At 31.9% G+C, this 23848-nt stretch overlaps 1 protein-coding gene across 15 annotated transcripts in view; it reads right to left on the bottom strand.

Annotated features, from left to right (window-relative positions):
• The window catches only part of CHD9 (chromodomain helicase DNA binding protein 9), a 210194-nt gene that overhangs the window by 45511 nt on the left and 140835 nt on the right, over positions 1–23848 (bottom strand). For all 15 annotated transcript variants that reach the window (XM_072967366.1, XM_072967363.1, XM_072967360.1 and 12 more), the window contains 10 exons: positions 21229–21350; positions 17767–18010; positions 13702–13878; positions 12182–12325; positions 11830–12085; positions 10535–10745; positions 8658–8853; positions 6856–7023; positions 5972–6151; positions 55–165 (listed from right to left, as the gene is read on the bottom strand). In XM_072967366.1, coding sequence (XP_072823467.1) covers positions 55–165; positions 5972–6151; positions 6856–7023; positions 8658–8853; positions 10535–10745; positions 11830–12085; positions 12182–12325; positions 13702–13878; positions 17767–18010; positions 21229–21350 — 1809 coding nt within the window. The remainder of the gene's footprint in view (positions 1–54; positions 166–5971; positions 6152–6855; positions 7024–8657; positions 8854–10534; positions 10746–11829; positions 12086–12181; positions 12326–13701; positions 13879–17766; positions 18011–21228; positions 21351–23848) is intronic.

Below are 23848 nucleotides of genomic sequence, written 5' to 3'. Positions count from 1 at the left end.
TATTACCAAAGTATTCCAAAAGGTCATTTTTTCAAAAGGGAAAGAAATACTTACTCTACCACTGATGGCATCTATATCTATTTCTGCCTTTTTTGCCCATTTTTGCCAGAAGTTGGGATCATCTAAGGAAATATCTGTTCTGTTTCCAGATGCCACAAAACTTGCCTGAAATATATAATGGGAGTTTTTCAAAATGTTTTGAAGCTTAGAGGAAAAATCTACCAAAGTATATCTAAAACCTAATCTCATATTTACTGTGGATAGAATTTGAATTCAGCATACATACACATACAATCAAAGGATGTTTCAAATGCAATGGTCTGAAACATAGCACAGCATCTGCTTAAGATCAAAGGCTAAATGTCAATGCTTGAGTTTTAGGGGCAGAATTAAATAAGTTATTACTGTTGCTTAAGTCTTAAACTTTTGATAAGCAAGGATCAAATCTTTTTGGTCAAAAAATCACAGAGGACAGAGATACATGCTTTCTAGAAATACTATACAAAATATTAAAAAATTAGGTAATAAGAATTTCATTTGCCCTGTATAGTTCATTTTCTGGTGTATAGTTTTCTGGTGCCCTGTATAGTTCATTCTCCTACTTTACTTCCATCACATTTTTACATAGATACGTCTCCTAAAGAAAATGCAATACATGATATGATGAAATGATATGAGAAATAAAGAAAAATGAACCACTGGCTATCTTTATTTATAAAACTCTTTTCCTTACAACATATATAATGCATAATTATAAAAATGTAAGAAATTACAGAGGAATAAAAGAAAATATAAATGATTTATTTTCTTAAATATTATAGAAATTATACAATCTTTTAGTTGGAAAAAAATTTATATACTATAGTTCAACACTGTAACTCATAAACAATAACAATTATTTGCAACTTAAGTTCTTAAGAATGTGGCTTCAAAGAAAAGTTATCAAAGTACTTTATAAAAATGGAATAAGCAGTGAAGATTTATGATGCTTTAAGAAAAGGGCCTGAAAAAATGCATGCTAAACTCTTATTAGAATAAATGGAAGAATACAGTCACATAAAATGATTTTCAAAGAAGAATATAATTGGTAAATGGCTGCAGGGTAATGCCTAATTATCTGGGATATAATCATCAAATGATAAAAAGCTTCATTAAAGAACCCATTTTGATATAACTTTAAAATGCAGAAAATTACACATAAAAAAATAATAAAACTGTTACAAGCAAACATGCCATTTATGACATTCAAGACAACTGGAAGTTTGAACACTGAAAATTTAATGATATCAAGGAATTACTGTTAATTTTATTTTTAAATGTGATAATAGTATTGTGGTTGTGTTAAAGAAATCTCTAGATATATGTAAAGAAACATTTGTAGAGCTGATGATATAATGTCTGGGGTTTGCTTTAAAATAGTATGATAGACGGGTAGGGTGGTGATGAAACAAATTTAGCATGAGTTGATAACTGTTGAAGTTGGATGATAAGTACACAGGTTTCATGACATTATTGTGTCTATATTTATAGTTTGAATCTTTATAAAACATCTAAAGAATAAGTAGGAACAAAATTTAAATCCTAAGTGCTTTTTTTTTTACATTTTTTTGTTGAGTTATAGTCATTTTACAACATTGTGTCAATTTCCAGTGTAGAGCTAAGTGCTTCTTGTTGATGAACTTTACAATGACTGCTCGTGATAGTATTTACCAAATAATAAATATATTCATTCCATCAAACATTCTTGAGATTGGGTTATTAAGATGCTTTTATCTAGCAAGTATTTAAATATTATAAATGTTTAAAAATACACATCTTCCTGGCATATTTATGAAACAGAAGTGACAGAAATAAATGCTTTAATGAAATGAATTTAAATTCCTTTTTTGCTTGCTGTAAACTATAGCTTTAATATTGTGAAACTATCGAAAATAGCAATTTTTTATTTCTTTGAAATGGTGAATGTGATAGGCTGAGTAACAGTTCTCAGAGATATCTAGGTCCTAATTCCTGGAACCTTGGGAATGTCAGTTTACATGGCAAAAGGGGCTTGGCAAATGTGTTTAAGTTGAGGATCTTAAAATGTGGAGATTAGCCTGTATTATCCAGAAAGGCCTTAAATGCAATCACAACTGTCCTTATAAGAGGAAAGAGTTGATTTCACTACAGAAGAGCAAAAGACTAACAACAGAAGGAGAGATTGCAATACTGTGTAACATGGTCATAAGCCAAGAAATGCAGGCAGTCTTAAAAGTTGGAAGAGATAAGAAAGAGATTCTCTCCTGGAACCTCCAGAAGGAACCAGCCCTACTGTCACTTTGATTTTAGCCTGTAAGACTCATTTTGGACTCATTCTGACAGCCAGAATGGTAAGAGAATAAATTTGTTACAGTGGCAACAGAAAACACAGTGAGACACCTTTTAATGATAAACCACATGTTATAAAAACTTATAATCAACTTAAAAGAGTAAAGCCTAACTAGTTTGATAATATGAAAAGTAGATAGCCATCATCACCTGCATAAAAGTAAGTATGTGATGAAAATTCGTCAACATGGTATGAATGAATATGAGTAACAGATGTCATTCCTAAACTATGAGGGGACTTCATTTTGTTAATTCAGAAATGAATTTCTCCTGAGTACATATGATATCCATACTTTAAAATCTTCATTAATATACTCGTCAATTTTCAAGAATAATGAAAAGTTCACTGAAGTTCACAGTGTTTTATTCTGTCTTACAATGTCACTGATATATGTCTCTAGAGAAACCATTGAATATGAAAAGTCACTAAAAGGAAACAACTAGATTTTTGAAACATATTACTTTATGGTTGTTTACCTTAAAAAATTCTGTGTTACAGTGGATAATCACTTTTATTCAGCTACCATGTAACTGTTAATAATTAAAATAATTTGCCTGGAAGAAACTATATGTCACAATTAAATGGCTTTAAAAGATTTTAAGAAAAATAATAAATTACTTTTCAAATAAAAATTTAAATATTTTAAATAATTCCAGATGCTCTTGGTAGCTGACATATAACCTACTTTCAAGATGACTTACAAAATTCTTAAGGTTTCTAACAACGGATTAATGCCTAAAGAAATGAAATGCCTGCTGTGGAGGATGCCATCAAGTACAGGTTTACTAACTACTTTCAAATGTTAAATCTTAATATCATAGTTTCCCCAAGATATTTTTCTTAAAATGTATTCCTTCAATCACTAAATTCCTTTATTATTTGCAAGGGAAGACTTTAAAATGGTGAAGTCCATCTTCCTCTTCAGAAAGTAGCAGAAAGGTCTTAGGTGCCACAGAGAGGCCCTTACAAATAAGCAATCTATCTGAAGCTTGACTCATACTATTTTGTTTTTGTAAATTAAGCAATTCAAAGACTTTTGTTCTATACCAAATTTAAAATCAGATCAGAAACTTTTCTGTTTCTAGGATCTACCTAACTGCCTTTATGAAAATCTCTTAAAACAAGGTTTAGTGGGTATAAACACTTATAAATGAAGTTATCAATAATGAGTCTAATTAATGGATATGTACTAGGTCTAATTAGTCTTATTATACACCCTGCTCCATATATATACAGCTTCTTACCAGAAACTCTTTGATAATGCAAAGAGACATGGATTGAATTACATTTATCCAAACCACTGAAAACAACTGTGTATAGCTGAAGTTTTTGGAAATTCCAGGGAAAAGTATAAAATACTATCAACTTTTTTCCTTTGGTGCCATTATACAGTGGTGCCCTATCTCACTATGCCAAATGCCCACTATATAATGGTATTTCCAAACAATTATGGAAATGAAAAAAATTGTAAGACAAGTGCAGGCAAACTCTCTGCTCCTCAGCTATAGTGGTAGCTTTTCAATAAGCTCTCTTTTCAAAAGTAGTAATTGTTCCCTGGTCTGAGGGTTTAAAACAAATATTTACATCTTAAGTATTTCACATTCTTAGAGTACATCTGGTTATGATTAGAGCATACCTGAGTAAAATAATGCTCAAGTAACACTTTACAGTAAAGTAGGAAAGGCCAAGCATGAATATTATGCTGTCTTTTATAAGGACAAGAAAAGACTCATAAAGGTTAAGTTAACTGTCCAGGGTCACTAAGCTTATGAGTCAGATTTGAAACCCTGGTGTTTTGACTTTCCATGATTATTATTATTAACATTATAAATGAGAAAGTATATGCCTCTATTAAAAAAAATCATGACTAATTTTAGTTCTCAGCTTTATACTTTACTTCTGCAATATTCCTTTTGTTTCCACAATACTACTTCCTTCTGCTTTTTTTCTCTAGTAACTCCCAAATCTGTATCTGTATCCTAGACAACTCCCCTGGACATCTCCACCCAGGTGTCCTGTAAATGGCACAAATATAACAGCTAGAATATTTTACTTTCTTCATACAAACTTCCTTCTCCTGCATTCTCTGTCTTACTTAATGATACCATGACCCTCCTAGCTACTTGAGACAGAAAACCACCTTCAAGTCATTTCTGACACCTCCTTCCACAAATTTGTAACTGGTCATCAGTTCTTGTTAATTCAAGTGGATCCCCACTATCCTAGCTCATCTATCACCACAGCCTATGTACGCTTCTTATCTGGTCTCTACGCCTCTAGCCCTTCTCATTCCAATCTCATTCTCTACACTGCTATTAAGAGTTAAGTTTCTAAACCAGATCACATTATGTCCATTTTCTGCTTGAAGGGATTTAAAAGCTTTAAAACTGCCTCAGGATCAAGTTCAAATTCCTCAAAATGGAATTTTTTTCGAGCCCTTCACAATTTGGGTCCAACCTCTAACCTTCATTTCTATCTCCATTTAATTTACACTGTGCATCCATAAACGTCTATGTCATATTTCTTTAAATCTTTCTTGTAGTTTAGTAACACATGGCTCATTTCTGTGGCTTTCTCTTTTTGTAACACAATGAAATTCAAACTTCCTTAAAGACTCAGCTCAAATGTTATTTTCTCTGTAAAGGCTTTCCTGATTCTCTGCTCTCCTATTTTATGGACAGTTAATCATTTTCTCCTTTACTTTTTTCAGTGACTATAATTCTCTCACTTTAGTATTCCCATCACTTACTAAAGTACCTGACACAAGATTTCATTAGTCTGCTGAATAAAAAGTTTTCATATGAAAACTGATATCATTACTTTTGGTGTAGCACTTGGACTACCTGCTGTAAGACAGTGTTTTCCTCCATAAAGATCAAGAAAGACTTCAGAAAAAAAAAAAAAAGACTTCTGGGTTGGAAGTGAAGAGGGGATAAAGGAAGAAAATGTAGAAAGAAATTAAAGTGGAAAGGAGAAATCCTGATCAGTGCACATGGGACAGAATACTGTAATTAAAAAAAAACTCTTCAGAAGAATGCAACATATAGGTTTACCATATCTCTGTTGGAAAAAAAGGAATATAAATGCAGTTAGGAAACTTTTAAAGTGTTTTTCCCAGATAGGATAGGTAGACAGGCAGTTATCAATATTTCCTTTCAAAACACAAACTTCATTTTGCTCTCCCCAAACTTGATTTAAATATTTGAAATGATAATAGAAATCCTCTCTCTCCTTTAAGTAGTTTAAATTATTATAAGTTAACGTAAGATGACTTAACCTTCTACACTATATTATTTATATTTTGCTATAAGCTCTTTAACTTAAAAATTTGATTTCAAATGTTCTACTCTAATTAACACTTATAACTATTTCTACTTATTACTCTTACTCTATTTCACTAGGACCAGAAAAGTACATGTGAAATTTGATATGAGAGACCAGAAAAAATGAAGGAAAAGAATATATTACCTACTTCTTTTGAGAAATTCAGTTTATTTAAACATTAAATAGAAGCTCTGCAAATAATTAGTAAAGAGACAACTAAAATTTTTTTAATAGAGAACATTGCTGGTATACTTATAAAGTACCACTGCTCAGTGTTACCTTGGCAAATGTTGACCCACGTCCTTCTGACTCAATTGTAATGGTTTTTGTACGACGTAGTAAAATCTGATCGATATCTTCTTCACAGAATTTAGAGCCCTCATCTTCTTCTTCCATAATGGCACCATAAGCACCTCTTCGAAGCAGATCTTCTATTTCCTTTTTGGAAAGCTGTTGAATCTAAGAGAAAACATTTTGGTAACATTTTTTTTTTAAGTTCATAGAATGAGAAAGTATTCCTAAAGAATGTCAAAGAACAGAGAAGTTATGTTTAAATTGCATTCAGGGCTTGGGATGTACCTGAGAGAATTCTCTGAAAGAATGCATTGAAGCATTGACACTTCGCTATCTTGAAAATAAGATTTGCCAATTGCCTAAACTGGCTTCAGTTAAAACAAAGCCTATGGGGCAAGTAACTTCTCAAGGTTCATTTTAGTACTAGGGTTCAATAGTTGTGATAAAGCACAAGACACAAATAAGGTAATAATTCTGAGGGGCAGGTAGGCCCAAAACACCATTTATAACAAGATAAAGCCAATGCTAGTAGTTTGGCCTGAAAAATTTATTTTGAAAAACTGTTTATAGGAAAAAATGCAGGAAAATTCACAAATTCTAATTTGCTATGCCATGATACAAACAGCCTAAACGCAAGAATTTCTACTCTGAAGACACATCTTGGAATTCACAATCATTGAAGCTACTACACAGACAGAAAAGGATTCAAAAAGTATTAACTAAATGTAGTTCTATTCTGAAATTTCTCCTTATATAGAAGCATCTAATTAGTGTTCAGTATGGATCAAAGTTAAATGACATGACCTGAGGTTAAAATTAAATGCAAACAGAAACAGAAAAGCTCCAAGTGAAGAAGAAAATATACATACCCCACCAACATTACTATCTCTTCCACTCATGCTCTGTAACACAGCCTTATCTAGACCCAGTTTCAGACTGGCTCGGTCAAACATCTCTCTCTCATATGAGTTACGAGTTACTAGTCGGTAGACCTTAACTGCTTTATTCTGACCGATTCTGTGGCAACGGGCTTGGGCCTATAAAAAATGAAAAGTTACAGATTCAGTTTATTTTACAAAATAGCACAAAAGGCATTACACATTAAACTATCCTTCTTTTAAATTGAGTTATAGTCAGTTTACAATGTTGTGTCAATTTCTGGTGTACAGCAGTTTTTAAGTCACACATGAACATACATATATTCGCTTTCATATTCTTTTTCACCGTGAACTACTACAAGATCTTGACTTTATTTCCCTGTGCTATACAGTATAAGCTTGTTTATCTATTCTATATATACCTGTCAGTATCTATAAATCTCAAACTACCAGTCTTTCCCTACCCACCCCTCTCCCCACTGGCAACCACAAGTCTGTATTCTATGTCTGTGAGTCTGTACATTAAACTGTTTTGATGGAATATAAAAGTATGTGTAAGAATTTTTAGACAATCTTGCTACTGAATTACATATAATTTTTCTCTAGAAATGAAGGTAAAGCTTACCAAGATGAGGAATGATTCCACAATCAGCAATAAGTTAAAATTTAAAGTTATATTTTAGAGACTATAAATCTGTGAAAAATTATTTTTTAAAGAGAGTGTCATTAATATAATTTTTGACAGGAATATAAATTCTACGAACAGATTTTTTTAGCTGTTGGTTTTGAACTTTAATATTAAATTTCTAAATTTTTTTCCACCACATTATCAATGATCTTTTCAATACATTTAGTTAAGCTGCATAATTTTGAGGCAGGTAAAAACCTAAGGTGATTAACTCTGGAGACCTAAATTTTATTTAAACACAGAAAGAACTAATTATCTAATATGTAGACATTTTGGAAGCAGGAAAATCAGAGATTACATTTAGAGCTTCATATTTTATCTCAAGTTCCTACTACACTTGAAATTTGTCTGGTAAATTCTAAAATAGATTATACAAATGAGAGGTTAAAACTTTATCTTTTATTAAGCAAGCCGGGTATATTCTCAAGAACAATTCACTATATTTGGTGTCATATCTATTTGAAGTAATAATATATCCCTATCAGTTGCAGTACAATTAATACTACCATGAACAATAAAAGAAGAATTTCTCTTATACTTTGTTCTCTTCTCATACCCTTCCTAGATAACACACCTTCAAACTTTGACTCACTCTGATCACTCATTAATATTCCTATGTTTCTATGAAGTCCAAGTATAGTCTTAATTTATAGGTATGCATTAATTTTCTGCATAAAAAGGCATAGTCTGTTGTCTCAATTCTATGCATACTGTATTATATGACAACTGAGAAGATGAAATTAGGATAATCAAGTACTTATTAAAAGAAGTAAAACTCTGAAATTTTAATTACTACAAATAGGTTATTCTTATAGCTTAGACCTATCTCAAATCTACATAATATATACTTTAAACAATTAAATACTGTATTCAAATAGGTAGACCTTTTCTAGAAGTTGGTATGATACATAATCTAAATAAGTATATTTTATTATATTTTAATGTTAAATTAAAATAAAAATAATTTCATCTATTTTATTTGGCACAGATAAAATTTCTTAGGGAACATACACGTTAGTTTGTCCATATGAAAATAAACCAAGTGAATTATCAAAGATAGTTATGGGAATTAAAAAAAATTATCTTAGCCAAGGAATTTATTTACCTGAAGGTCATTTTGAGGATTCCAATCAGAATCAAAAATTATACAAGTGTCAGCTGCAGTTAAGTTGATGCCCAACCCACCAGCTCGGGTACACAGAAGAAAGACAAATCGATCTGAATCAGGTTTACTGAATCTATCTATAGCAGCTTGTCGAAGGTTCCCTCTGACTCTTCCATCAATTCGCTCATATAAATATCTGTCAAATGAAGTGCAATAAACTTAGATAGATGAACATAATGAAAATGAAGAAATTCTATCAAATGTGACAGACACATATTTATCAGTTTTCCTGCAACATTACATTTACCATAAAATGAAGAAGCAATATTACTCCAACTAGTTTTTATGGTTTTATACTTTTCAGCGTTGGTGCTAAATAGGAAACACACAGTAATATAAAGTTACAAAATCTCTGCATTCCTGAATGTGTAGGTAACATACCTTTACAATGAATATACTTACTGATCTCATATAACAAATAACTTTTTTTTTTTGGCAAGAAGCAGACTTTCATAAAACTCTATAAAAGAAGACTACAAACATTTCTATCTCAATCAAATAATTCTCTCAAATGATACACCTGCTTGTAAACTATTATCTATTAAGGGCAAACTATAATGCTAATTCTTCATAGTCATTACTGCCAAGCAATTAACTTTCAACTTCTTTCATCCTTCCTCATTTAACATAAAACTCAGAAATTGTTAAACATTAATAAAAATCAAATACATAAAAATTTAGGAACTAGAAGAGGAATACACTAACATCTGCCACATCTCTCTGGTTCAAGATATTTTTTTCCACCTATAATTTACTGGAGTCTCAGCAGCAGCTGCACTGTTATCTCTAGTACTTGTAAAACAGGGGTATGACTTCCAATAATGTTACTTTTGACATTAAGTAAATCTGAGGTTTTCCATGAAATTCAACCTAATTCAAATTTATCTTTATCTTATAAAGTTCTTCATGTAAAGACATCAAGAAAAGGAAAGAATGGCTATTTTTAGAAATATTATAATTTAATTCTCTTATTTATAAGATTGAGAATAATACACATTTTGGAATAAGATTAAAGGAAAGGAACACTAACAGTGGAAACAGAGATAAAATGAAAAATAAAAATAAACTACAAAATCTTTGATAGTATAAACTAGGATAGACAGATCTTTACTTTTCAGTAAGATCAAAATACAGTGAACTTAAAATCTACAGCTGAATCTTCAGATTCTCTTATATTAATGTGTTAATATCTAATTGGGTCACTAATGCTCTGATAAATATCCTATGATAAATATCCTATTTATCTAAATACTGATTAGACATTATTTAAGACTATCTTACTGTTACATACCAAAAACAAAACAAAAAAAAACAAAAACCCAAAACAAAAGCCTACATTAAACAAATCAGAAAAGATTAAAGCATGAGCAAGTCTTATACAGTGTACAATAAGAGTCAAAGTACAGCAAGTGCAGGTTCTAAATATAACAATGAAAAAGTCAGAAAAGGATCTTGAATCATTTTCTTTAATTTCAACAATGGTTATAAATCCACTTAAACTGTCACTACTACAAGGTTTACAATCAATTAAAATGTACACTAATAAACCCATTTGTATGTCAACAAATACCTGTCAATTTGCAAAGTTTTCTTTATCAGTCTCCTTACCCCTGCCTACTACTGCAACATATACAGGTTAGGAAAACATCTAACACATCATCCTAAAGAATCTTTACGCGTAGATTTAAATGGATTCTCATCGATCTTAAGAGGAAGATGCCAGAAAAGCTGGGTTACAGTATAGTGCTGCAAAAACCTTGATAACATATACTTAGCATAATTCATAGTATAATTCAATGGATGTTTGAATGCCTTACCTTTTATGTATAAGATAGTCCTCTAGGATATCAAGGCAGCGTACCATCTGAGAGAAGATGAGCACTTTGTGACCTCCTGCTTTCATTTTGGGAAGCAATTTATCAATAAGAACCAATTTGCCAGCAGACTGGATCATTGCTTGAAGATGAAAATCAGAAGCAGCTGGATTATATGTATCTCTAAATTCCCCAAGTATTTTCTCCTCAGCACCTATCAAAAAAAATACAAGAATAACTCCCAATTGTTTTCTTTTTAAAACAGTGCTTCTCTGTTTCTGAAACACATTAAAATTTTCTGATGGTAGGTACATTGCTGTTGTTCAAATTATTTATGATTGTGGCGAAATCCCCACCAACACCAGCCTGTAGTTTCACTGAAGATATGGACAGTGTCTTAAGCAATTTTTATCTCCCACCAAACCTGGCATAATGTCTTATATAAATTTATCTTAACTAAATGTTTAACAAATGCTATTAGGAAAAGACTTAATGAAAACGTGGTTCTAACCTAGATGAGTAAACATATATTTTTAAATGAACACTTAGTATTTAAACACCAACATAACAATGATCATCACTGAAAGGTGATGATAATTAACCTGGGTATGTTTATGAGCATCCTGCTGGCCATGAAAGCAAGAACGAAAAAAAAAAAAAAATGAGAAGGGAAGTCAAGTGTAACTTTGATTATAGTTCTTTCAGAGTCTAGGTCAGAATTAAAGGCTCTCTGCCTTCCCCTAGCCCGTATAGTGATTAAAGAGTACCAGGATTGCAAGTGAGTCAGTTACTGAGCTAAGAAATGATTTGTGTTGGATAAAATAAGAGTATATTCCCAGGAATAAATGAAAAGACCCAAATGTACAGAGAGACCACTAGCAGAAAACCTGACAAGACATTAGAAAGTAATGCTATTAGAGCACAAAAACTGAAAGACACTAACCAGGGCACCTGCCCTGAAAAGAAACCAGGAAAAAAATGTAAATTTGGAGGCTCAAAGATGGGCTTTGCTGTCTTGTCCATAAGAAAGATTAAGTGGGAGGAGGAACTATAGGCCAAGTTAGACTGAACACAACAACTCCTGCTTTTGTAACCTGGTAATGCTAGTCCGAGACACTGTAATGAACTAGTTCACACTGCCCCTGATTCTGAAACATCTGTAATCTCTCAGAGCACCACAGAGAAGAGTTACAGGATCACTGCCTTTCCTTGTAATAGCCAGTACAGCTGCAGTGGTGCTGTTATTTTGTTCGTATTTGTTAAAAGAAAAGTATTTGTCTGCAATCCTGTTTAGCTACCTTTGATAAGATATGGGTGATTACAGCACTTCCTGAGCTCCATCATGGTATTGACCAAGTTAGGGACATTAGTCTGCCCTGCTCCTTTAGATAAAAACGAAAAGTTCTTCTCCAAAATAGCCCGGTAGTATTTCTTTTGAATGTTAGTGAGTTCTACTTCAATGATGGTTTCTTCTTTAGGTGCCAACTTCTTTTCCACGTCTTCTTTCAATCGTCTCAACATCATTGGTTTCAGGATGGCCTGAAGTTTTTGCACCTGCATAAAAAATGATGAAAATGTATGTAGCATACATACATATAATTACAATGATAAGAGATTTGATGTACTTATTTATAAAGACGAACAGGATACCTGTTCCTCTGTTTTCAGATCCCCAAATTCTTGCATAAATGTTGATTCAGAAGGAAACCTTAAGGGTTCTAGAAAGTGAAGAAGACTGAACAGTTCTTCAACTGTATTTTGGAGAGGTGTGCCAGTCAAAAGCACCTTGTGTTCCTACATAAAGCAAGAAAAACATGTCAGTAACATGTGCTACGGTATTCATGTCAAACAAACACCAAAGTACTAAAATTAGGTGAAAGCTGATGTAGGTTATCACTTGTTGCAGTATTTGAAAAGCAAGTATTTTTCTGACCAAAATTTTCAAGAGTCAACTCAAAATACATCTCTACCCATATATCTTCATTAATTTACTTTCTTGATCTCTTTTTTAAAAAACTCTGTATCATTCTCTTAATACTTTGTCTGCTATTAATTTTTACCTATTGATGGTTTTAAAGGGAAAGTTCTAAATAATTAAGAAGCATATTTTAGGTTTTCTCAAAGAAACACTTTCTAAAGAACAAGGAGGTTATTATTATTGTTTTTTTGATACTCAACCATTCTTGGTACGGTAATTTATGTACAAAATAGTACTCATTCTTTGTAATTTGGCTGATCATCATCTAACTTTTCACACACATTCTTAAATCATTAATGCTATAATCCAACAACGTTAAGGGCTGATTGGAATATGCATCTAAACTAAACCTGCATTAAAATTAAACATAATAGTAACAGAAAAAAATAAAAATATTTTTAATGATAAAAGTACAAAGTATCATTTAAAATTTGATTTGACAATACCTCTAAATTCCTAAGCTAGATATTTAGCTATATATCTGTATGTCTGCACATGTATGAATATATTAGTAAATGGTCTACACAGATCAATACCAATTTGTAAATACTGGAGCAAGGAGTGGAAGAGTAGGGGTAAGCATGGATGAAGAGTAAAAAGGAGCACTTAAAGTGTTTTACTGTATGTAGTTCTATATTTTTGAGTCATTTGTTCAAGTGCTCATGGACTAATTATGTGATGTTAATTAAATCAAAATGTTAAAAAAATTTTGATTTGAAAACACACAATAAAATGATTTTCAAAAATTTTATTTATTAATTTTAACAGATATATGCTAAGTATGTAGAATTGTGTAGAAACTTTATCCCTCTATCACAAAAGATCTGAATAATATTATAACTTTGGTGAAAGAGATTTTTATTGAGGAATTTATGGCTTAAGACTTATGGTTTTATCTTCTTTTCAACACTCTATAGAGGTTTCTTTCTCTCTCTTTTAATTCTAAAAGCCAATTACCAAAGCTTTTTGGAGGAAAGAACTAAAAACTTTAAGTCTTAGAAAATAGATGAGATTTTTCCCCCTTGCTAATTAATTAAAGCAAAATAATCTTAATTGTTACAGAGAAATGAGATATATCTATACTTTAAGATAAAAAAAGGAATACCTTTTCAGCCTTAGCTCTCTGACCTGACTTTTTACCATGTAGCTAAGAAGTGGAATTAAGTCATAAAAATGATGCTAAGTTACTTACCAGATTCATGAGTTTCAGTCCTTCTAGAAGTTTGCAATTTTTATTTTTTAACCTATGTGCTTCATCAATAATCACACATCGCCATTCAATTGCATTAAGCTCTCCACAGCCTCCAAGAATCATTTCAAAAGTAGTGATGATGGCTTGGAATCTGTAAGCTCCTCGAATGATACGCCCCTAGAAATTTATTATCAAACACAATAATTTGCTAGAATGTCTTGATCACAATTTTTAATTCTCGTCAAATAGCATAAAAATCATTTAATGAGATCTGCTATAAAATATTTTCCAGTGAAAATTTTATATATGCACAGACACTCTCTTAAAATGTTTGAAGCATTTTAGCTTTAAAACTGTATTGGATTTCTGTGTTTTCAAGAATGTTGTTAAAAATTATGTCAGCACAATTATACAATTTATAATTATATCCAAATAGTATTCCTTGATAAAACATTTCACAATTTTTAGGAGTTATAATAACAATGTTGGGTCTAAAAAGAAATGGCCATTACAAAATCTAGCCAATGAAATTTCAGTACTAATGTTTATTACTTACATCCATGAGTCCACTTATATAATTGCAAATAAGTAGTTAAAACCAAAATTAGCCACTCATGTCATTTATTCAGTGAGTATTTATTGTCTACGGGCTACACTCTGTTCTAGTCACTGGAGATAAAGTAGTAAATAAGACAGACAAAAAAAAAAATTATCCAAGTGAAACTTACATTCCAATGACTCAAACATAGGACACAGCCATTAAGGGGGGAAAAAAACCCCAAATTAAAAACCCCAAGTTAAAAAGTAATAAAGGCCATGTACTGAATTAAAACAGGGATGTGGAAGTATGGGGTTGGAAGTAACCATTCCAATTTTATTTAGAGTGGCTGGGAGGCCATTACTAAGAAGTAACACTGAGCAAAGTCCTGAAGATGAGGGAGGAAGCCATGTTAACATCTAGAGATCTGGATGAGAAAGCATTCTTGGCAGTAGTAGTATATGTGAAGGCTGTAATTTGGGATTATCTTTGGCAATATTCATACAATAGCAAGAAAGCCAGAATGGTTGAAATCCAGTGAGAGTGGAGGGGATGAGGCTATACAGGGCCTTGAAAGCTGCGGTAAGGACTCTGGATCTCACTATGGGGCAACAAGCTATTGGAGGGTTTTGAGGCAAAAAGTGTCATGACTTGATACACATTTTTAAAGAGTTCTTTTGTCTATTGTGGCAAAAATAGTCTGAAAAAGGCCAAGGACAGGATCACAGAAACCAGTTAAGAGGCTATCATAGTAATCCAGGCAAGAGATCATCAATGGAGGTCATGAGAAGGGCTCAGTTCTGGATTTAATTTGAAGGTAGACCCAAGAGGATATGCTAAATACATAGGAGTGGAGTGAGATAAAGAAAGAATTCAAGTTTGACTGAACTTTTTGGCTGGAACAACTAGAAGCTGGTGTTGCTATTTACTACAATGAGTAAACGCAGGATTTGGGTTTTGGATATGTTATGTTTGAGATGTTTATTAGATATTCAAGTGGAGTAATTGACTAGGCATTTGTATATGACCCGGGAATTTAGGAAAGAGTTTAGAGTTGGAGATGAAAATTTTGGAGTTTCTAGCAGTATAGGTGGTACTTAAGTTATGTGACTGAATGAAATCTCTGATGGAATGAGTATGCATATAAAAGTCTAAAGACTGAGCCCTGGGTCACCCCAAGTTTAAATATGGGAAGATAAGAAAGAATCAGTGAAGGGGGGCTCAGAAGGAATAGGTACTGATATAGGACAGTATAAAGTCCTCGAATGCAAGTGAAGAGAATGTTTAAACGGGATTGAAGACTATAAACTATTAGGGATTAGGAGAAATTAAGGGTTAAGAAAGATCATGTGATCTGATTTAGGATTTTAATTTCTATTAACTTAATCACATTAATTTGAGAACAATTCATAACAATTACATACATTGGCCACCAAGCCAAACAATAGCTCCAGTCGAGTATTATTAAAATAAGTATAAAGTACAAGTCTATGGTATTTATACAGCTCTAAAAACCTGCGATACAATGCATTTGGTTAAGGTGACATCATAGTATTGAAGAACAAGGGCTCTTGAATCTAATTGCCTTGAGTTTATTAATCCCAGTTTTGCTCTGTGATTTTGGGGGAAACCATGTAACTTCTTTTTACCTCAGTTTCCTCAGTTATAAATGAGGATAATATTTTTACCTATTTACAATCTTGATATTACAAAGATTAAATGAAATACTACATGTAAACCATTTAGCATACTGCCTGGCACATGGTAAATACTCAATATATGTTTACAGATATTAGTGTTATTATCTGCTACTTTTTCCAAGGCAATTCAGAAAATCACAGTATAATTTTACTATTATTGGAATTTCAAGCTATTTAATAAATGGAAAAGCAGAAGTTAAATATTTAATTAATTTATATTAAAATATATCTGAAAGAGTTAACTCTGAAAGTCATTTCCATATTTAAAGCACAGATCTATTTATCTCATCATATGAGATATCTTTATCTTTTCAAATTTTAAACCCATCACATAACATTCTTCTAGAATGTATAACATTTACCATAAAAATGTGATGTATTAATATATACTATTCAGTTTACAACACATCAGGAAAGTTTCAACTTTCTGGCTATCACATTTATACCAAAGTAAAATAAAACGTACATTAAAAATCTCTTAAACTTCCAATATTTTAATGGTACTTCTGAATAATAAGATTGGACTTCATAGTTTTAATGATACCATATAGCTCTAAAATTCTACAAATGTACAATTAAGAATAATAAAACACTGTGGAAGGAAATCAAACTATAACCAAAATAAAGTATCGTAAGCACCAAAGATGCAAAGGTGATAATTTTCAATAGAACTGAAGAATAATAAAAGGATTACACAGATGCTTAATATCATAGAACTGTAATTGTTTCAACCATAGAATTAGAAGGGAAATGAAGAAGAAATAAAATCACTCAATTTTATTCATTTACAGCCTTAAATAGATAGAAAATCAGTTATAATCAGGAGGCGAAAGTAGAAGTCTACGCACTTTATCTTACTTTAACCTTTATCACATCCCATGACCTTGGCCATATGTTATAATGCTCCTTACAAAACAGAAGAGTAAATGAAAGAAAATAAAATGTTAAGGAGCTATACTGAGGCAGAGTGCCATAACCTTTTCCAATGAAAAAGTTCAATTTTGTGTGAACTGTGTTTTAATTAATTTAGTTTCTTATTTCTTGATAAAAGTTTTACCTAAGAAGAGTCATACTGCCACTCATACCTGCAATGTGGCACTTCATGTTTCTAGTCTTTACTTTCTGCTAGGGAATTCTTTCTCATAATGTTGTATCAATTTTATGATGTGTGTTTTTAGCAGAAAAATAGTTAATTCTTTCCTAAAGAGTGAGTGGCCAAAGTAAAATAGGAAATGTGCCTCTAAGAAATAGAAGAAAACCATCAAAATACCAAAGTAATTAAATAACCACTCCAAAGGGGAGAAAGATACAGAGGTATGCCTGTATCAATACGCAAAGTAAACAAGCCAAATTAAAAAAAAAAAAAGTCTAATATTAAAATCCATTGAACACACAAGAGAACCTATGGTTTCATCTCAATGGGGATTCAAACCCACGGTGTTCATTTAAGATGTAAATTTTAAAAATGGAGGGGAAAAAACTAGAGGATGGTAAGAGACAGTTATTATTTTAAAAATAAATTTTATGTGTATTTGAAAACAATTAGTACAACAATCATTCTAGCTGAAAAACAAAGAATAAAATTAAATTTGTACATTTGTAATAAGTCAGCATACTTCCTTACAGTGAACCAGAGCATGAACTTGGCTACTTTTGTCATTTTTCTCTTTGGCTACCAAAATTTATTATAGAATAAACATGATAAATAAAATCAAACTAAGATCTTAGCAGGCAATTAAAGTAATACATTCGAAAGTAATTAATATGTAATGCTTATCGTTTTCAACCTGACCTTTCAAACAACAAACAAAATCACCAATAACACACCTGTGAGTCCCTGAAGTACATCTCATATTGCTGTATCATCTGTCTGCTAATCAGGCTCCCATGATAAACCACAACATTAATATCAGTCCACGTACGAAATTCTCTCTCCCAGTTTGCAATAGTAGAAAGTGGAGCAATAATCAGGAAAGGTCCTCTTATACCAGTCAGAAGGATTTCGTAGAGGAATGTAATTGATTGAATGGTTTTGCCAAGACCCATTTCATCTGCTAAAATGCAGTTTCGTCTGAAATAAACAAACATATTATCCATGTATATTTGGGTTTTTCTGTATACTACGATGTTTTAAAAGATAAATATACAAAAGTAATCAGAGATCAAGTTAAAATACTTGCATTTACAAAAATATAAAAGTTGCAGATTTGGCTAAAGATTGTAATTTTATTATAATCCTGCAAAGGGGAAACTATAATAGGTCTTTGTAGCTCCAAAATAGAGGTACCACATGTTAAATATTTGGTTTTCTTAAAAGAATGAAATGGCAAGAGAAAGGCAAACTAAATATATGACTTATTGAGGAAGCATTCTATATCTCAGGAACAGTATGAGGAAATGGGGTACAAAAGAAATAGAACATGTTCTCTGCCTTCCTGGGACTATTAGAAAAGCAGACATGTGAATAAATAAATAAATAAATAAATAGTCATGCAATGTGCTATTACAGAAGCACAAATAGAGAATTGGTTTTCTTGTAATAGCCTATAATGAAAAAAGAATATGAAGAGGAATATGTATATGTACAACTGAATCACTACGCTGTACGTCAGAAATTAACACAACATTGTAAATCGACTGTACTCCAATTAAAAAAAAACTGGTTTTCAACTTTGGCTGTGTATTAGGACAGCCTAGGAAATTTGAAAGAAACAGATACCCAGGGCCTTCCTCTACACATTCTGATTCAATGTGTACGGAGTAGGATAAAAGCAACTGTAATTTTTAAAATAAGTTCCACAAATGATTATGAAAAAGGCCAGTTAAGAATCATCAGTATTAAGTTTATAATGGAAGCTTAGAAGAGCAAGCATCTAACTCTGGCTAGAATAAACGAGAGAAGACTGCCTTCAGAGAGGAGGTCAGTAATGAGCAGGATTTTGCCAGAGGGCAGAGCAGAAGTATAAAGAACATGATCAACTGGGAGGACACAAGGTGTTTAATATTGTTTAAATATGTTAGCGAGATAGGCAGGGGTCATAAATAAAAGTTAGACATCCTTCTATTACACAGTGGGAGTCACTGAAAATTTTTAAAGAAAACTGATGAGGTTAGGTTTGTACTTGAAGTTTACTCTGGTGCTACTGTGAATATTAGAAGATGAGGTGACTTGAAGTTGGGACAGCAACTGGCAAAGTATCACAATAATGCAGGAAAGAATCAGATGTTTGGACTAAGGTAGGAGGGATCAAGAGAAGAAAACTGCTTCTAAAATTACTTGTAAGTTAGAGGGATTTGGACCTAGTCACCAACCAGATATTATGGAGTGAAGGATGATAGATTTCAGTCTGGGTGACTAAGCTGTGTTATTCTTAACCAAGATGCAAAATATGGATGAAGAATAAGTCTAGTATGGAGGAAACAGGAAATGATAAGGTTAATTTGGAATCTGTTGTGTTTAAAAAATCATTGAGATAGACATTAAGGTAGCAAGAAGCAGAAATAAAAAAGGGTTTGGACTTGAAGGCTTTAGAGATGTTACTGGTAAGTGAAGACATGGGAGGGTGTAGAGTCTGATTTTGGGAGAACAAACATAATATGAGAAGAGAGCGAAAAACAGAACTATGGGAAAGAAAAAACAACATGGAAAGGGTAGACAGAGGAAGAAGAACCAGCAAAGACTGGTGAAAGGACAGTTACAGAGGCATACTGGAAAGCTAGGAGAGTCACACTGTGGAAGCTGCTGGAAGTGAGAATGGGGGAAAATTTTAAGGATGAAGGGAGTAGCAACTACTATCCAATGCAGCAGAGACAGCAAAGGAGGGCTGAAAAATAACTTGTGGATTGGAAAACTAAGCTTCAGAGATGATACGGAATCAACATTCAAACAACAGGTTTAAAGAGAATTGGTGATGAGAAAATGGGACGAGTTCATGCAGGCTACTTTTCCTAGGTATTTGCCTAGGAAGTTACAAAGAGGGATCAGGGTAGCTAGAAGGAAAAACAGAGCCAAGACAAGGTTTATCCTTTTCTTTTTTTTTTTATATTATAAACAGGTTAAACCCAAATTTGTCCACAGACTGAAGGCATCATATCAGATAGCTTGACAGTATAACAGAGAAGGATGATAACTGATCGAAGTGAGGTTCTAAGAAGACTGGATGAGATATGCTTGTAAAGAGTTGAGGTGGTAGCATTAGTCTTGGTCCTGGGGAGGGACCTTTGAACTTCTGATATGAGGACAGAGGATGGAGATACATTTGTAGGGTCAGGTGTGAGGGCAGGCAAAAATCTGAATGAATTCACCTACTGGCCCTAGGCTTCTCTATGAAGCAGTCATACATATAGAGAGAAGAGGGTAGGGTTGAGATAAAGGACTTGAGGAAAGTGGTGTAAGTTTAAAACAAACAATGGGAAAGGGTACTGGTAAGATAGATAATTAACATGAAATTTTGTTAACTATTTCACCAAGGAAGATTTTCTTGGGAAAAATAGTTACATTTAGAAAATATAAACCAGGGGAAAGAGCACTGCATGTGACAACAGGTTCCCCTAACTCCATCTGAGTCTCATGACTCACCATTACTAAGTGTAACAACTCAGAAGTATCATGTGAGAAGTAGAAACACAGAAAAATGATTTTGAATAAGTGTCATAAAATTTTGCTATTACTACTAATAATAGTGCCTTCATTTACTCTTTTGTATATACTATCAGAATTCCTTCTCAATCACAATAACAATTTTTACTTCTTTTGCAATTAATTTTCCATCACACTAAAAAAAAAAAATCCATGAGATAATATTCCAAAAAGCATTCTGAACAACTTAGAAAATAATAAAAGGGAATTAGCTCACTACTAGGGTCTTACATTTCGTATTCTATTCTTTATCAGTTATTGACAATATGCTTCCTTGAAGCCTTATATTACAGACCCATCTAATTCTTATAGATGTAATGGCTCACATCTTACTAATTAGATTCAATTATCAGCATTCAGCAGTATAAGCTGAAAAACATTCTATAACATAGCTGATGTTTTATGATGTTAAGAAAGGTATTTCAAATTTAATTACTAATCAACACATTAACTTCCTTCTATTCTGACTGGTACACATTTAAAGGAAATAACTATAGTCAAAGTCCTAAATTATCATTTGCATATCTTCCTGAGGTAACTACATTTTCAATAATGAAGACTCCATGACAGTAACAATGTAGGAATATCTGTGTTTTGGAACATATATTAAAAAACACGCTAAACTTTTTTTGTTAATATATACTACATACCTATTGTACCAATTGAACAAGAGCCAGTTGAGTCCTTCCAGTTGATATTCCCTGAGTTGATTGCCATTTTTATAATCCCTGGATTGATCAATTTTTTTCCAGATATTAGAAGGAGGACGATCCTTTGTGGAAAAACAAAGAATGAATAATGTATTTCGTTTTTTGATTGTCCATAAATCTCATACTTGGTAAAAGCACTGTTTTTAAAATAGTCACAAAAGAGTAGTATTATATGGCATTATGATGATGAAATTTTACAAATATCTAAAAATCAAATAAATTCTACACACTCTTTCAGAAAACTGAAAAAGGCATACATCTCAACTCATTCTATGAAACTGTGATACCAAAATCAGATGAAGACATTACAAGAAAACTACATACAGTCCAATATTTTGAACAGAGATGAAAAATTCATAACAAAATGTTAGCAAATGGAATCTAACAATATATAAAAAAGCTAATACAGCATGACTAAATGGGGTTTCTCCTAGGTATGGAAGGTGGATTAAATGTGAAAATTAATTAATGTTGACCAACAGACTAAAAAGCAAAAATGTGATCATTTCAATAGATGGATAAAAGGGATTTGAAACATCAATTATCTATTCCTTATAAAAACTCATTAAATTTTGAATAAAGGGGAACATTCTCAATTTGATATGGTGCATCTATGAAAAAGTCAAAGCTAACATCATACTTTATGGTTAAAAACTAAATGCTTTCTCTATCAGAAAAAGGCAAGGATGTCTACTGTCATCACTTCTATTCAACACTATACTATACGTTCTAACAGGAACAATCAAGCAAGAAAAAGAAATAAGTTATTAAGATTGGAAAGGAGGAAGTACAATTTTCTTAATTCATATAAGTCATGATTTGTCTATATGGAAAATCCTGTGGAATGCAGAAAAAAGATGAAGTAAGAAGTGATTTTACTAAGTTGCATGACAGAAGTCAATATACAGAAAACTGTATGCTATATTGTAGAAACAATTATAAATACAAATAAAAACAATAATATAATAAATATAATAATATAAATGTCTTATACTAGTATCCAAATATGAAATATTTAGGAATATATCTGACAAAAGTTATATATGACTAGTATATCTAAAACTATAAACATTGCTGAGAGAATTTCAAGACCCAAATAATTTTACAAACTGTATTTCAATTTAAAAAAAGATAAATATGATGCAAAAAAGACGGAAAAGACTTAAATAAATGGAAATATATATCATATTCATGGATTAAAAGACTCTACATTATTAATTCTTCCCAAACTGACCAACAGAGTCAACATAATCCAAGCAAAATCTCAGCAATGCTTTTGTAGAAACTGACATGCTGGTTCTAAAACCATATGGAATGCAAAGGACCAAAAATGCTCAAAATAACTTTGAAAATGAAGAATTAAGTTGGAGGATTTATACTGACCAACTGCAAGATTTATGGTAAAAGTTATAGAATCAAGATTGTGTAGAACTGATATAAACAGATCAGTTCAGAAATACTCGTATGTATTAACTCACCTAATTTTTGACAAAGTTGGAAAGGCAATTCAGTATAGTTTTATTGAAAAATGGTGCTAGAACAACTGCATACCCATGAGCAAAACATGAACTTTGATCCATATATTGTACTATAACAAAAAATTAACTCAAAATGGATCACAGACCTAAATGTTACCTAGAACTATAAAAACTTCTGGAAAAAAAATAGGAGAAAAATCTTTGTGATCTTGGATTATGCAAAGATTTCTTAGATAAAACAGCAAAAGTAGGATCCAAAAGGAAAAGACAGATAAGCTGAATTTCACTGAAAGTAGGAATTTCTGCTTGTAGAAAGACATTATTAAGATAATGAAAAGATCTGGAAAAAACATTTGCAAATCATATACTGATAAAGGACTTTTTTTTAAATAATATATAAACAATTCTTAAAGCTTAATAATTCTTTTTTTTTTTCAATGGCCGTACCGGGAATTGACCCTAGGACCTCATGCATGCTATGCATGTGCTCTACCACTAAGCTATATTCATCCTCTAAAGCTCAAAAATTCTTAAAGCTCAATAATAAGAAAACAAAGAAGCCAATAAAAAATGGGCAAAATATCTGAATAGGTATGTTATTAAAGAAGACATTTACTAATGGCAAACAAGTACATGAAAAGATGTTCAACATCATTAATCATTAGGAAATGCGAATTCAAACCACAATGTTCTACCATTACACATATATCAGAATTGCTAAGATTAAAAACACTGACCATACCAAGTGTTGCCAAGGATGTGAAGCAGCTAGACTTATTTACTGCCAGCAGAAATATAGTATGTTGAGACCAATTTTAAAAAGTTAAATATACACATATGACCCAGCCATTTAACTTACAGGTGCTTCCTCAAAAGAAATGACATGTCTAGACAAAGACCTGTATACTAATGTTCAGAGCAGCTCAATTTCTAATAGTCAATACAAATAGTGAATGAATAAATAAATTGTGGGATACTACATCACAACAGAATACAATTCAATAATAAAAAGGAACGAATTATCGATACATGCAATGACATGAACCTCAAAACAATAATGCTGCATAAAAGCCAGTCAAAAA

Source organism: Vicugna pacos, chromosome 9, assembly GCF_048564905.1.
Source record: "Vicugna pacos chromosome 9, VicPac4, whole genome shotgun sequence".
In the NCBI taxonomy this organism is placed as follows: domain Eukaryota; kingdom Metazoa; phylum Chordata; class Mammalia; order Artiodactyla; family Camelidae; genus Vicugna; species Vicugna pacos.
The sequence above is the reverse complement of the archived record's forward strand: the minus strand, read 5'-3'. Positions and strand labels throughout refer to the sequence as shown.